The 17,178-nt window shown below is 36.8% G+C and overlaps 1 protein-coding gene across 1 annotated transcript; it reads left to right on the forward strand.

Moving 5' to 3' along the window:
* Positions 1 to 15,081: 15,081 nt before the first annotated feature.
* On the forward strand, positions 15,082 to 15,705 carry LOC141600900 (protein FAR1-RELATED SEQUENCE 9-like). The gene has a single exon (XM_074421159.1). It carries the CDS (start codon positions 15,082 to 15,084, stop codon positions 15,703 to 15,705), a length of 624 nt encoding a protein of 207 aa, XP_074277260.1.
* The last annotated feature ends 1,473 nt before the right edge of the window (positions 15,706 to 17,178 follow it).

Below are 17,178 nucleotides of genomic sequence, written 5' to 3' on the forward strand. Positions count from 1 at the left end.
CCATGATCATTACAATAGTCCTCAAATGATGAATTCTCAAATTCGGTTCCATGGTCGGATCTTAAGGATGCAAGTTTTAGACCAAATTTGTTTTGAACCATTTTAACCCAAATTAAGAATTCATCAATTGCTTGGTCTTTGGAACTTAAGAAAAGTAGCCAAACATATCTTGAAAGGTCATCTACAATCACACAAATATAGCGACTTTCACCCTTGCTAACAATACGCATGGGTCCACATAAATCAATGTAAACAAGTTCAAGGACATGAGAAGTGCTAACACAATTTTTTTGGATTTAAAGGAGCATTTAACTTGTTTACCTCTAACACAATCATCACAAAGTGATTTAAACTCAAATTTCATGTTAGGCATGCCATCTACTAGGTCAAGTTTCTTTAAAGTATTAAGGGTTTTAGCATTAACATGACCCAACCTTTTATGCCAAAGCAAAGGGTTATTTTTGTGAACATTCATACATGATAAAGTTTGACCCGACAATGAGCATAGGTTAGTCATGTACACATCTTTGACACGCTTACCTTCAAGAATTAACTCTCTAATTTTACCATAAAGTATTCTACATATACTAGCATGAAATTCAACAATGTTACCTCAATCACACAATTGTGAAATGCTTAGAAGATTGTGTTTCAAACCTTTGACAAGCAACACTTTGTCGACACATAGTGACTTTGACTTACCAACTTTTCCAATACCAATGATTTCACCTCGTTTTTTGTCACCAAAAGTCACCATGCCACCTTTGTAGGCTTCTAGCGAGAGGAATTGGTTTTCTTCTCCCGTCATATGACGAGAGCATCGAATATCTAAGTACCAATTGCTGCTGCCTCCCACTAATGCCTATACAAGATCAAACAGTTAGTTTGGGAACCCAAACAAGTTTGGGTCCCTTCTTGACACTAGCTTGTTGCACCAAGTCTTTCTTGATCCATACCTTTTTAGCTAATTTAGTGTTCTTTTCTAGGTCACGTTTTCTCTTTTCACAATTTTTAAGCTCATGACCAGTATTACCACAGTAGTTGCAAATAACAAAATCAGGAAGTCCAGCATACTTTTGTCTTCTAAAATCAGTTTTGCTTGGGTCTTGGTTTCGGATGCAACAGTGCGTGCTACTGTTGCATTTGAAACCAAGTTCAGCATTCTTTGCAAGCTTTTCATACTCTTGGGACTGTTTTAGAGGAAATTTTAAAACATTATGACTTCCTTCCCATTTTAGGTGAAACATCTTAGCCTCATCTAGCTCTTTGGTCAATGTATCAATTTTAGCAAGATGATTAAGATTTAGTTGACCTACTTTGTCGAAAGCGTGTTTAGCATGTCTTACTTCATCACTAAGCAATAAACCAATTTGCTCAAGTTGCTTGTTATCTCTTTTACACAAAGTGAGGTCAGCTAGCAGAGAGTCACGTTCCTCAATTAGCGAGGACACATGTTTTGTGAGAGTCTCAATTTCCCTTTTAGACTCAGATGCAACAGTTGCATCATCTGTTGCATGGATTTGTTCAGCCTTTTTCAGAGTTTCAATTTGAACAAGAAGGTCATCGTTTGATTTTTGCACTCGATCTAAAGCACTTTTAACATGACTTGACTCGTCGTTTAACATTTCAGCAATTTTGACAAGATCATCTTTTTGAATTTTGCATGTTGCAAGATCAATCAAGAGTTGGTCACGTTCTTTTGTTAGTGAGGACACAGTTTTGACGAGGGACTCATCTCCTTTGTTAGACACAGATGCAACGAGTGCTTTCTGTTGCATGCGTTTCATCAACCCTTTTAGCAAGAAACAAATTCTGTTTTCGGAGCTTTTTAATCTCCTTTTCAAGACTCAATGATGTACTAGGTTGATCAACCTCATTTAGACATTCTTTCAAACCAACATTTTCTTTGGCTATGTCTTCAATTTCAGTTTGCATAGCCTCTAATTTATTGTTTTGGACACGACACTTATCAATGAATTGGTCTAAGAGGAGACAAACTTTGTCTTTAGAGAAAGATCGAACCTTTTTCTTGAGCTTATTTACCTCATTGTCGAATCTGAATACGAGTTCACGGAGTGAGCCATAAGACATTTGACATTTTGTTTCTTTGTTGACTTTGGAACATCATTGATTGATTGAGAAGAGATGCACATTTTGGCGTCTAATTCTTCCTCAAGGACATCGTCCTCATCGGAATCGGACATGCCCCAAATGGCTGTCATTACTTCATTCTTGTATTCTCTTTTAGCAAAATCACGCTTTTCTTTAGATTTGATGTCATTCCACTTAGGACATTCTTTTATTTGGTGACCGTTGTCACCACATTTGAAGCAACCCATAGTGGAACTAGATCTTCTTTTAGGAAAACGTCTTTTGCTAGTATAGTTATTTGACCTTTGTGAATTTCGACCATTAATCATGCCAACAATGTTTTTGGTGAACATTGCAAACTCATCATATTTATCCTCCTCATCACTTGAGAGAGCATTGAGAGCGAGTCCTTTCCCTTTAGAGCTTTCACTAGAGCGCTTCATGAGAGTTAACTCATGAGCCATGAGTGAGCCCATAAGTTCATCAAGGGATAACAAGGAAAGGTCTTTAGCTTCCTCAATAGCCGTAACCTTCGGTTGCCATTTTTCAGATAGGCTACGAAGGATTTTACGGACTAAATCCTCGGATTCAAAGTTTCTACCTAGACTCTTGAGGTCATTAACAATACTAGAGAAGCGTGAAGACAAACTATTAATTGACTCATCTCTTCCCATGTTGAACATCTCATATTGTTGCATGAGAAGATCAACACGGTACTTTTTGACTTGTGACGTTCCCTCATAAGCAAGATTAAGGGTGTCCCAAATTTCCTTTGCCGAGTCACATCCGGATATCCGGTTAATCTCTTGTTCACCGATGCCATATTGAAGGATGGACATGGCTTTAGAGTTTTTCTCGACTTTCCTATAATCGGCTTCAACATATTTGTCCTCACTTTTGAGGGACTTAGTGCCATCGGCATTAGTCATCTCAATCTTGAGGGGACCCTTTTGAATGATCAACCAACATTCGTAGTCCGCACTTTTGACATAGTGCTCCATGCGGTGTTTCCACCAAGCATAATTTTCCCCCTTAAAGATGGGAAACTTAGTATGTTTTGAATCGTCCATAACTATAGGATCAACTCTTTGGTTTTAACCAATATCAAGAGCACGAGGCTCTGATACCAATTGAAGAGTTAAGAACGATAAACACCTAAGAGGGGGAGGGGGTGAATTAGGTGTACCTTTTAAAAATTTTCTCGTTTACTTGGTTAATGACTAACACAAGTAAGATCTATTAGGTACGAGTTTGAAAAACTTAATGGATTGTAAGTTCACAAATGGTACAGCAGGTCTATGCAACAGTATGATGAACTGTTGCACAGCACTGGCAACGAGATAGGTAGATAAAAATGCAAAGGATAAATGAATGTAAAAGTAAATAAACAAACAAGACGATGTTTTAAAAATTGGTTCAGCTCCTACTCCGGAGCCTACGTCCAACCGTTATTTTATTGCTTGTTTAGAAATTTACTCAAACTTAACTAAACCCCTTACAATGAAAATAACTCGCCAACCTACTCCGGTTGCAATTGCTTGAAGCTACTCCGCTTCAAGACTTTCCCTTGCTCAAAGCTACTCCGCTTCAAGACTTAAAGTTCTATCTCAACGGTTTCTGAGTCGAATCTCGTCGTTCACTTAAGAACATGGAGATTACAATTAAGACCTAAACACGAGAATCATTGAACATATTCTTTATGCAACATGATTAAGTTTAACCGATACTTGGAGATTTTCTGACTTTGAAAAACAAGTGAAGACTTTTGAAAACAGAAAACGGTTTTGCAAATACTTGAAGAACAAAGCTTAAAATCTTTGAAATGATTTTGCAAATGTTTTACAATGAGTGTTCGAAAAGTCTTGCAATAAATGAAAAATGAAGTGGCTATTTATAGAGAAAGGTAGTGTGTAAGAGAAGGATCTTAACACTACTTTAATCTAATATCCACAAGTTTGTAGCATGCATTTTCATTTAAAAATATAAAAGAACAATCAGGTTTGAGAGGCTCAAGGTGGCTGCATTTTTCCAAAGCAAAGGAGTGTTTCCCATAAAGTATGGGAACTCACAATTTTGCCACAAATGGAAAAAGCATAAGACCTATTTTTAGCATGAAAAACAACTTGCACAAATGGGATTGACATCTTTTAAATTATTGTGCAAGCATATTCCTTTTGTTCTTTTTGTTCTTGATTTGAAATAATGTTTGTTTTAAACATAGAAAAGCTTTTTAAAGAATTTCAAACACTTGTGAATTTTCCCGAAAATTCTCCATTCGTTAGTACTAGAAACCATGGTGCAATGAGTCTCAGAACTGTTGCACGGTTTTTGCCATAACTTATGCGTAAAAGAAATATGTTGAACTACCTCGTTTACAACATTCATTCTAGGCAATGGGCTTTCTTGTCTTGCCTTCATCTTGATCATCTTGTTACTTTGATTAGCTTGTGGACTCTTTGATTAATCATCAATAGCTTCAATTTTGCTAAACAATTTAACTAAGAGGCAAACAATTAAATAACAAATGAAACTTGACATCATCAACCAAATGTGTTCTAACAAATTCCCCCTTTGATGATGACAAGTTTTAAATATGTGTTAAGTTCCCCCTAAGCCCATGGTGAGTCGGTCTTTGAACCATATTCAATAAGACATCAAATAAACATGACATGATCAAGGTGAATGAGGGTCAACATGCTTATCCTAAGTAGAACATCTAATCATTATAGCTAAGACATTTTCACGGTGAACGTTAGCCTAAGAGTCATTGAATGAACATAAACACATAATTAACATACTTCCCCCTCTTGACATCATCAAAAGAAGGATGAAAACATGTTCAAGTAGTACAAGATAAACCACCAGCAAATTGTTCGAGAAAATCTGAAAAACAGTTCACAGATTGCATGAGATATTAAGACAAGAAGCCAAAAGGGTTAGGAAGGCAATTTGGGCAAAAGATGGTTCGTTCATCATCATTGGGAACATTTCTTCCAAGGATTTGGACACGCTCTATGAGATATTCATTGATGGTTTTGAGCGCAACAACTTACTTCTTAAGGGTCTCATTATATTGACAGAAAGCCTAGTCACAATGGTCAAAAGCTTATCTAACTTCGCATTTATCGGACCCATTGCAACAGTTGGATCAACTGTTGCACCAGACTTAAGCTTCTTGGCCGCTTTGGGATTTGATCCTCATTTTCTTTTGGTAATGGGTTTGGGTTTTGTGTTTGGTTTGAGATGAGATTCAACAAGTGGTTCATCAGCATCACCAAAAAGTTCTGTGATTTTGGATTTGGATTTGGATTTGGAATTGGGGGTTTTCGGTAAAGAGGGGATCACGACCGTTATCAAGTACCTTGTCATAATTGTTTGGTTCATCAATTTGTTCATCATTTGGGATGAACTCATCTTCATGCATAACCTCCTTTTCTGATTTTTCGACTGGAGTATCCATATTTTCAGCAACATCATCATTTTTCCCACCTTCGGTTCCTTTTTTTTTTTTTTTTTTTTTTTTTTTTTTTTGTTTTTTTTACTCACTCTATCTTTCTCCTTTCCTTTTTCTTTTTCGACATCAACTTCCTTTTCAACAATACTTTCAGCTTCTTTTTCTTTCTCAACATCATCAACATTCTTCTTTTCTTTTCCTTTTTCGACAACAACTACTTCTTCAAAAACATCTTCAACGAGAACTTTCTCTTTGTTGATTTCACTTGCCAATTCATTAAGTGTAAGCTTATCTTTCTCAGAATCAATATCGACATTAGAGTCCAACATCATTGAAATTGGGGGACTCCTCTTTAATCCACCACGACCTCGCCCTTTGTATGTCATGGTTTTCTTTCATGAAACAATGGTCTTGACTGTTGCAGGCTTGGTAGGGGACGGTTGGGTTTTGTCGGATTTTTCGATATATGCAGCGGATTGGGTGGTCATTTTTAATTTGGCAATGTATTCTGGGTTGAAGGAGTTAATAGGAGGGTCGGTTGGTTTAGTGAGGGTGTGGATAATGAGCGCTAGTTGAGTGTAAGAATGAAGAATTGATGCTCAAAAAGTAGGCTAGATGGAGGGATTATCTTGATTTGAAATAAGGTGAAGTTGAGAGGCTCAATGAAATAATTCACATGCAAGTGCAAGATTTTAATTAAAATTCTCGGTCCATTTTGCATGTTGGAGATTTTGACATTTTAAACTTTAGACATGTACATCCCTTTTTCTAGTCAATCATATAGGAAAAATAATTTCATTAGAGTCACATATCACCCAACAAACCAATTTCCAACCGAAGTTTTACGAATTGTTCTCTTTCCAACGGTTTTGTAAAAATGTCCGCAATTTGATTTTCCTTTTACAAAAGTTAAGACTAATTGTTCCTTTTTCGACTTGATCACGTAAGAAATGATGCTTAATCTCAATATGTTTAGTACATGAATGTTGTATTGGGTTCTTTGAAATGTTAATTGCACTAGTATTATCGCAAAATATCGGAGTTGTTTCGAAGATCATACCATAGTCGTGCAATTGTTGATGAACCCAAATGATTTGTGTGCAACAGAGAGCTGCACTGTTGTATTCACTTTTAGCCGTGGACAATGATACCGTGTTTTGCTTTTTGGATGCCCAAGTGGTTAAACAAGGGCCCGTGAATGCAGCAATTCCGGATGTGCTTTTTATGTCCACCGTGCTGCCGCGTAATCCGCATCAGAGAATCCTACAAGATCAAGTTCGTAATGAGATGGATACCAAAGATGCAAGTCTTGTATTCCAATCAAATACTTGAAAGTCCGTTTGACGGTTTTAAAGTGTTATTCCTTAGGATTTGATTGGAAACAAGCACATAAACATACGCTAAATTGAATGTCGGGTCGACTAGTGTTTAGATAAAGCAATGAACCAATCATACCTCGATACACCGTTTCACTAACACTCTTATCATTTTGGTCTTGATCAAGTTTAATACCATTGGTGTAGCAACGGGTTTGGCATTAGTCAACCCAAACTTACTTAGCATTTACTTCAAATACTTTTGTCGATGGATCATGGTGCCTTGTTCACTTTGCTTAATTTGGAGACCAAGGAAGAATCCAAGTTCTCCCATCATGCTCATTTCAAACTCAGAAGTCATGAGATCCGAAAAGTACTTATAAAGAGTGTTGTTAGTTGCACCAAAAATAATGTCATGGACATATACTTGCACAAGCAACAGTTCCTCTGACTGTGACTTGATAAACAATGTTTTATCGACCGAACCACATAGAAAACCATTTTCTAACAGGAATTTTGAAAGTCTATCATACCAAGCTCGGGGAGCCTGTTTTAAACCATAAAGTGCTTTGTCAAGTTTAAATACGTGATTAGGGAACTCATTGTTTATAAAGCCCGGAGGTTGTTCGACAAAAACTTCTTCTTCAAGATAGCCATTTAAGAAAGCGGTTTTAACATCCATTTGAAAAAGTTTTATGCCAACATGAGATGCAAAAGCTATGAGCATTCGTATGGCTTCAAGCCTAGCTATTGGTGCAAAGGTTTCATCGTAGTCAATCCCCTTTTGTTGATTAAACCCTTGTACCACTAGTCTAGCTTTATTCCTTACGATTTTTCCACTATCATCAAGCTTATTGCAAAAGACCCATCTAATACTAATTACAGTACGATTAGATGGTCTAGAGACAAGATGCCATACCTCATTCCTCTTGAATTGATCTAGCTCCTCTTGCATGGTCGTCACCCAACATGAGTCATTAAGAGCAATGGTGAAGTGGCTAGGTTCGATTTGTGAGAGATATGGATTGTAGGCACAAAAGTTTTGGAGGAATGACCTGATTTTTACTCCTGATTCAAGGTCACTAGTCTGATTTGTGGGAGGATAGGAGCTTTGGCGTTTCCATTTTGTTGGAACAATGGTGTTGGAGGATTCATTTGGTTCTGATGCAACAGTTGCAGTGACTGTTGCTTGAGGGTGATTTTATGAGGGTGATTGTGGATCAGTTTCTGTTTGAGTAGTGAATGGTTCACTACCATCCTCATTCCCCCTGGATGAGTTAGCTCTATTTAGAGATGAGGAAGGGTTAGTTCCCCCTGAGTTTTGGCCAACTTCTTCATGCAACAGATGCTCTGACTGTTGCACAACTTCCTCAACCTCTTCCACCATGTCCATGTCATGACAAATCATTCCAATGTCGAAATCATCATCCTTCTCTTCATCATCAGCCTGTTCATTAGACATAAAAAGACTAGATTCGTCAAATATTACATGAACGCTTTATTCCATTTTCATAGTCCTTTTGTTGTAAACTTTGTAAGCTTTACTATGACTAGAATAACCAACAAATACTCCTTCATTACTACGAGCATCAAATTTACCTAGGTTGTTTTTGCCATTGTTGTGAACAAAGCATTTAATACCAAAGCATTTTAAATGTGAGATGTTAGACTTTCTTCCTCGTAGTAATTCATAAGGTGTTTCGTTATTTATTTTCCTAATCATGACTCGGTTGTAGATGTAACAAGATGTTTACGGCCTCGGCCCAAAAGTTCTTTGGTACTTTAGAGCTAATGATCATAGTCCTAGCCATGTTTTCAAGAGTTCGATTCATTCGTTCCACAACCCCATTTTGTTGAGGGGTTCTTGCGGCCGAAAAATTATGGCTAATACCATGATCATTACAATAGTCCTCAAATGATGAATTCTCAAATTCGGTTCCATGGTCGGATCTTAAGGATGCAAGTTTTAGACCAAATTTGTTTTGAACCATTTTAACCCAAATTAAGAATTCATCAATTGCTTGGTCTTTGAAACTTAAGAAAAGTAGCCAAACATATCTTGAAAGGTCATCTACAATCACACAAATATAGCGACTTTCACCCTTGCTAACAATACGCATGGGTCCACATAAATCAATGTAAACAAGTTCAAGGACATGAGAAGTGCTAACACAATTTTTTTGGATTTAAAGGAGCATTTAACTTGTTTACCTCTAACACAATCATCACAAAGTGATTTAAACTCAAATTTCATGTTAGGCATGCCATCTACTAGGTCAAGTTTCTTGAAAGTATTAAGGGTTTTAGCATTAACATGACCCAACCTTTTATGCCAAAGCAAAGGGTTATTTTTGTGAACATTCATACATGATAAAGTTTGACCCGACAATGAGCATAGGTTAGTCATGTACACATCTTTGACACGCTTACCTTCAAGAATTAACTCTCTAATTTTACCATAAAGTATTCTACATATACTAGCATGAAATTAAACAATGTTACCTCAATCACACAATTGTGAAATGCTTAGAAGATTGTGTTTCAAACCTTTGACAAGCAACACTTTGTCGACACATAGTGACTTTGACTTACCAACTTTTCCAATACCAATGATTTCACCTCGTTTTTTTGTCACCAAAAGTCACCATGCCACCTTTGTAGGCTTCTAGCGAGAGGAATTGGTTTTCTTCTCCCGTCATATGACGAGAGCATCGAATATCTAAGTACCAATTGCTGCTGCCTCCCACTAATGCCTATACAAGATCAAACAGTTAGTTTGGGAACCCAAACAAGTTTGGGTCCCTTCTTGACACTAGCTTGTTTCACCAAGTCTTTCTTGATCCATACCTTTTTAGCTAATTTAGTGTTCTTTTCTAGGTCACGTTTTCTCTTTTCACAATTGTTAAGCTCATGACCAGTATTACCACAGTAGTTGCAAATAACAAAATCAGGAAGTCCAGCGTACTTTTGTCTTCTAAAATCAGTTTTGCTTGGGTCTTGGTTTCGGATGCAACAGTGCATGCTACTGTTGCATTTGAAACCAAGTTCAGCATTCTTTGCAAGCTTTTCATACTCTTGGGACTGTTTTAGAGGAAATTTTAAAACATTATGACTTCCTTCCCATTTTAGGTGAAACATCTTAGCCTCATCTAGCTCTTTGGTCAATGTATCAATTTTAGCAAGATGATTAAGATTTAGTTGACCTACTTTGTCGAAAGCGTGTTTAGCATGTCTTACTTCATCACTAAGCAATAAACCAATTTGCTCAAGTTGCTTGTTATCTCTTTTACACAAAGTGAGGTCACTAGCGAGAGAGTCACGTTCCTCAATTAGCGAGGACACATGTTTTGTGAGAGTCTCAATTTCCCTTTTAGACTCGGATGCAACTGTGATTGCATCATCTGTTGCATGGATTTGTTCAGCTTTTTTTGAGTTTCAATTTGAACAAGAAGGTCATCGTTTGATTTTTGCACTCGATCTAAAGCACTTTTAACATGACTTGACTCGTCGTTCAACATTTCAGCAATTTTGACAAGATCATCTTTTTGAATTTTGCATGTTGCAAGATCAATCAAGAGTTGGTCACGTTCTTTTGTTAGTGAGGACACGGTTTTGTGAGGGACTCATCTCCTTTGATAGACACGGATGCAACGGTGCGAAGTGCAGTGCTCTGTTGCATGCATTTCATCAACCCTTTTAGCAAGAAACAAATTCTGTTTTCGGAGCTTTTTAATCTCCTTTTCAAGACTCAATGATGTACTAGGTTGATCAACCTCATTTAGACATTCTTTCAAACCAACATTTTCTTCGGCTATGTCTTCAATTTCAGTTTGCATAGCCTCTAATTTATTGTTTTGGACACGACACTTATCAATGAATTGGTCTAAGAGGAGACAAACTTTGTCTTTAGAGAAAGATCGAACCTTTTTCTTGAGCTTATTTACCTCATTGTCTCGAATCAATCGAGTTCACGGAGTGAGCCATAAGACATTTGACATTTTGTTTCTTTGTTAACTTTGGAACATCATTGATTGATTGAGAAGAGATGCACATTTTGGCGTCTAATTCTTCCTCAAGGACATCGTCCTCATCGGAATCGGACATGCCCCAAATGGTTGTCATTACTTCGTTCTTGTATTCTCTTTTAGCAAAATCACGCTTTTCTTTAGATTTGATGTCATTCCACTTAGGACATTCTTTTATTTGGTGACCGTTGTCACCACATTTGAAGCAACCCATAGTGGAACTAGATCTTCTTTTAGGAAAACGTCTTTTGCTAGTATAGTTATTTGACCTTTGTGAATTTCGACCATTAATCATGCCAACAATGTTTTCGGTGAACATTGCAAACTCATCATCTTTATCCTCCTCATCACTTGAGAGAGCATTGAGAGCGAGTCCTTTCCCTTTAGAGCTTTCACTAGAGCGCTTCATGAGAGTTAACTCATGAGCCATGAGTGAGCCCATAAGTTCATCAAGAGATAACAAGGAAAGGTCTTTAGCTTCCTCAATAGCCGTAACCTTCGGTTGCCATTTTTCAGATAGGCTACGAAGGATTTTACGGACTAAATCCTTGGATTCAAAGTTTCTACCTAGACTCTTGAGGTCATTAACAATACTAGAGAAGCGTGAAGACAAACTATTAATTCACTCATCTCTTCCCATGTTGAACATCTCATATTGTTGCATGAGAAGATCAACACGGTACTTTTTGACTTGTGACGTTCCCTCATAAGCAAGATTAAGGGTGTCCCAAATTTCATTTGCCGAGTCACATCCGGATATCCGGTTAATCTCTTGTTCACCGATGCCATATTGAAGGATGGACATGGCTTTAGAGTTTTTCTCGACTTTCCTATAATCGGCTTCAACATATTTGTCCTCACTTTTGAGGGACTTAGTGCCATCGGCATTAGTCATCTCAATCTTGAGGGGACCCTTTTGAATGATCAACCAACATTCGTAGTCCGCACTTTTGACATAGTGCTCCATGCGGTGTTTCCACCAAGCATAGTTTTCCCCCTTAAAGATGGGAAACTTAGTATGTTTTGAATCGTCCATAACTATAGGATCAACTCTTTGGTTTTAACCAATATCAAGAGCACGAGGCTCTGATACCAATTGAAGAGTTAAGAACGATAAACACCTAAGAGGGGGAGGGGGTGAATTAGGTGTACCTTTTAAAAATTTTCTCGTTTACTTGGTTAATGACTAACACAAGTAAGATCTATTAGGTACGAGTTTGAAAAACTTAATGGATTGTAAGTTCACAAACGGTACAGCAGGTCTATGCAACAGTATGATGAACTGTTGCACAGCACTGGCAACGAGATAGGTAGATAAAAATGCAAAGGATAAATGAATGTAAAAGTAAATAAACAAACAGACGATGTTTTAAAAATTGGTTCAGCTCCTACTCCGGAGCCTACGTCCAACCGTTATTTTATTGCTTGTTTAGAAATTTACTCAAACTTAACTAAACCCCTTACAATGAAAATAACTCGCCAACCTACTCCGGTTGCAATTGCTTGAAGCTACTCCGCTTCAAGACTTTCCCTTGCTCAAAGCTACTCCGCTTCAAGACTTAAAGTTCTATCTCAACGGTTTACAGAGTCAGAATCTCAGTCGTTCACTTAAGAACATGGAGATTACAATTAAGACCTAAACACGAGAATCATTGAACATATTCTTTATGCAATGATTAAGCGAACGATACTTGGAGATTTTACTGACTTTGAAAAACAAGTGAAGACTTTTGAAAACAGAAAACGGTTTTGCAAATACTTGAAGAACAAAGCTTAAAATGCTGAAATGATTTTGCAAATGTTTTACAATGAGTGTTCTGAAAAGTCTTGCAATAAATGAAAAATGAAGTGGCTATTTATAGAGAAAGGTAGTGTGTAAAAGAAGGATCTTAACACTACTTTAATCTAATATCCACAAGTTTGTAGCATGCATTTTCATTTAAAAATATAAAAGAACAATCAGGTTTGAGAGGCTCAAGGTGGTTGCATTTTTCCAAAGCAAAGGAGTGTTTCCCATAAAGTATGGGAACTCACAATTTTGCCACAAATGGAAAAAGCATAAGACCTATTTTTAGCATGAAAAACAACTTGCACAAATGGGATTGGCATCTTTTAAATTATTGTGCAAGCATATTCCTTTTGTTCTTTTTGTTCTTCAGTTTGAAATAATGTTTGTTTTAAACATAGAAAAGCTTTTTAAAGAATTTCAAACACTTGTGAATTTTCCCGAAAATTCTCCATTCGTTAGTACCAGAAACCATGGTGCAACAGTCTCAGGAACTGTTGCACGGTTTTGCCATAACTTATGCGTAAAAGAAATATGTTGAACTACCTCGTTTACAACATTCATTCTAGGCAATGAGCTTTCTTGTCTTGCCTTCATCTTGATCATCTTGTTACTTTGATTAGCTTGTGGACTCTTTGATTGATCATCAATAGCTTCAATTTTGCTAAACAATTTAACTAAGAGGCAAACAATTAAATAACAAATGAAACTTGACATCATCAACCAAATGTGTTCTAACAGTTTGCCATCGTGAAGGTTTTGATAAGAGGAAAAATCGTCCTCCCCAAGCTGATGCAAAAACATCAACCGTTGAAACTGGTGACAAAACGAAAGCTGGTGCAATAAGTGGAGATAGAAAAACAGCTGCTAAAACCGGTACGATGAAAAGGGGTGGAGGTGGTGATAAGGAGACTGAGAGTTCCAATAAGCAAAGAGGTAAAAGAATAACCAAAATTAAAAGGTGGGGTTGTGAAGCGATGATCGAATTCATATTCCTTGAAAACATGTACAAGATTGAACAATTCCGTGAGGGTCACAATTACCCAGTGACGCCGGTCAAAAATAGGGAATTTGAGAAACATGCTGACAATATAAATCAACTGAACGAATATCATAAGCAATTGATTATCCAAAATTCGAGATGAATGTCGGGGCTAGTTTAACATACAACTTATGCAAGGAACAAGCAGAGGGTTTCGAAAATGTGGGAGCTTCCCTTATGCAGTTCAAGAATTTCCAAAGGAATGTAAAGTGTCTACTTAATGGCAAGGATGGACATATGTTCATCTCTCATTTAGAAACCCTCCGAGAAACAAAAGGGTTGGTATTTGTATATGAAACAGATGCTGACAGTGCTTTGACAAGAATTTTTTGGACAAATGCGGATTCCATCAGATGTTACGCATTGTTTGGTGATTTTATTTCATTCGATCCAACCTATGGAACGAACAAATATAACATTAAATTCGCGCCTTTCAAAGTCAATAACATTTGGATGCGTGCTTTTAGAGCATGAAGACGATGACTCATTTATTTGGGCATTTCAGCAGTTTCTGAAAGCAATGAGTGGCAAAGAACCCAATTACATCATCAGTGACCAAGATGCCGGAATAATAAATGCAGTTCCAGGTGTGTTTGGAATATCTTACTTTTGTGAAACTGATTATTTATTTGGTGAATTTAGGAACATTATTCGTGAATCTTGAAGTTTAATTTTTGAATCATAGAGCGTGTTTTGTGAACTTATATGGTAATTTTGTGAAACTTGATCATAAGTGGTTGAAATCATGTGCTTTGATCTTTTCCTTATTTTGTGAATCTTAGGGCTTGTTTTGTGAAACTTAGATCTTGATTTGTGAAACACAAAGCTAATATTCTTAAACTTGGTCATAAGTTGTTGAAATCGCCTATTTTGGTATTTCTCTTATCTTGTGAATCTGAGACCTTGTTTAGTGAATCTTAAAGCTTGATTTGTGACCATAGAAGATAATACTCCGACAATAGATAATGTGGATTTTGTGACTTTCAGAAGTATTCAAAAAAGCAAGACATCGCTTTTGCATGTGAAACATTATGAAGAAAGTAACCGACAAGGTTGGGAGCACAATTTGCAAAGAGACTGATTTCTTAAGTCGTCTGAACAATGTTGTCTGGAGCGAGGACTTGGAGCCTGAGGAATTTGAAGAGAATTGGGCTAAGGTCATTAGCGAGTTTTCGTTAGAAGAAAATAAATGGTTGACTGGCAAGTTTACGGAACGAGAGAAGTGGATACCCGTTTATTTCAGAAATGTGCCGATGGGCAACATTTTAAAAACCACACAAAGATCAGAGAGTTCGAATAGCTTCTTCAAGAGATTTGAAAATAAATATGGGACTCTCGTAGAATTTTGGATGAGATTTGAGAGTGCCATGGACCAACAAAGGCACAATCTAAAGCTTCTTGAAGCACAGAGCCACAACTCAATGCCTGAAACCCTATTCGGGTCAAACTGGGAGGCCCATGCAGTGAAGGTCTATACACATGAAGTGTTTTTCGACTTCCAAGAGGATGTTAAATTTTCGGTAAATGCGTGTAGTGTTTGTGGATACACCCCACCAGATCCAGTAACTAACTTTGAAGTTTCAATTGTTAAGGACGCAAACAAGCGAAAGAGATATGCAGTTGAGTACAATAGGAGAACAATGGATGTCCATTGTACATGTAAATTGTTTGAAAGGAAAGGTATTTTATGCAACCACATCATTTGGATTTGCTCGGGAAAGTTTAAGGAAATACCTGATAAATACATTTTTCGTAGGTGGAGTAAGAATGCACTCAGAAACTCGGTTTATGATTTGAATGGAAATCTGCTGGAAAACTACGATCTTACTGGTAATAGTAAATTTGGAATGTCTCGGGTGTGGTCTGAGATTTACGCAACTGTTGGTATGCTCAAAAGAAAAGAAGAGTCAGATATGAGAGAGTTTGCCAAGCTAATTAAAGAATTCCGAGAGAAGTTGGAGCCAAACCTAAAGCCTTTGACCAAAAAATAAGAATTGGAGGTCCTTCTCAACTGCAAGGCTCCAAAAGAAATCGAGATCTTATCACCTAAAGTCTCTAAAAACAAAGGTAGTGCTAAAAGGTTGGTGAGCAGCAAAAATAAGGCAATTATAAAGGCAAAAAAACCGAAAAGGTTGTGTGCTAAGTGTAAACGCATGTCACACCACGATAAAAGAAATTGTCCAAATGAGTTTGCAGAGCATCCTCTTGAGAATCAAGTAGGTATAATTCTACTCTTGTCTTTCCATTTTATTATCTTGAAAATGCAACTACTCTTGTCTACTAATTTTTTTTTTTTAAAAAGTATTTAATCAAGGTTTGATTTTTCACATAGGGAGACACATCGGAAGAAAAGGAAGAAGGGGAAGAAGTCGAGAATGAAGAATGATGTAAAGGAGTATTCTTAAGCAACGAGAATACAGATGACGATTGAAGAAAACAAGTTTTAAGCTCGTTTTATTTTGGTTTTGATATTTGGTTAGACATTTGGTTTTTACGATGGTCAATTGGTTTTGTTTAGCAAAGTAGTATTCTTTTACTAGGTGATTTTGTGATTCCTAGACCTTATTGTGTGAATCTTGAAAGTGATTTTTTGAATTGGGCATGAATGGTTGATATTTTGATTTCATAAATTTTTTTTTGTGAATCCTGGAACTTATTATGTGAAACTGGAACATAAAATTGTGAATCCTGGATCTTATCTTGTGAAACTGGAACATAAAAACAAATTTACTCAATGTTGTGAATCCTGGAATTTATCTTGTGAAATTGGAACATAAAATTGTGAAACTTGGTCCTGAATCTAGCATCAAGCATTTTTATCATTTCAGTCCTTATTTTGTGAATCTCAGACCTTATCTTGTGAATCTCAGACCTTGTTCAGTGAATCTTAGGGCTTGTTTTGTGAAACTTGGTCATTATAAGTAGTTTAAAATCATCTATTTTTCTCTTTATTTGGTGAATATCAGACCTTGTTTTGTGAATCTCAAACCTTGTTCAGTGAATCTCAGAGCTTGTTGATTTATTTACGACATTTATTTGTTTTCAATGTTGTGAATGCTAGACTTTAATTTGTCCAATTGTTTACTTGCAAAGTTTGTGAATCCTACGAAGGTGATTTCGTGAAACATGAACTTAAATGTGGGAAATCGTATAACAGTAGTCCAAGCCAAGCTCAAATTACTCAACTCAATGCCAAATTAGCCACATAAGTCACATAAGTGACCCAATCTTGTCAAAATCCTCTAAGTTTCACAAAAATTATTATGACTTTACAAGTATCAAATATCTTTACAAGAGTTGATGAAGGCAACAATCTTGTCAAAATCCTCCTTAAAAACCTTGTTTCTATATGACCTACCAAATCTACGTATGGTGCAAGTTTTTTAAGAGCCTCGACACACTTTTGCATATTATGACTTCACATCATCCCATCAACACGGACAATTGTCTTATTAATGAAACAC

This window comes from Silene latifolia, chromosome 9, assembly GCF_048544455.1.
Source record: "Silene latifolia isolate original U9 population chromosome 9, ASM4854445v1, whole genome shotgun sequence".
Taxonomy (NCBI): Eukaryota; Viridiplantae; Streptophyta; class Magnoliopsida; order Caryophyllales; family Caryophyllaceae; genus Silene; species Silene latifolia.

Excerpts from the sequence above, each read along its gene's own strand:
- LOC141600900 (XM_074421159.1), top strand. The coding sequence starts at position 15,082 with ATGGACCAACAAAGGCACAATCTAAAGCTTCTTGAAGCACAGAGCCAC.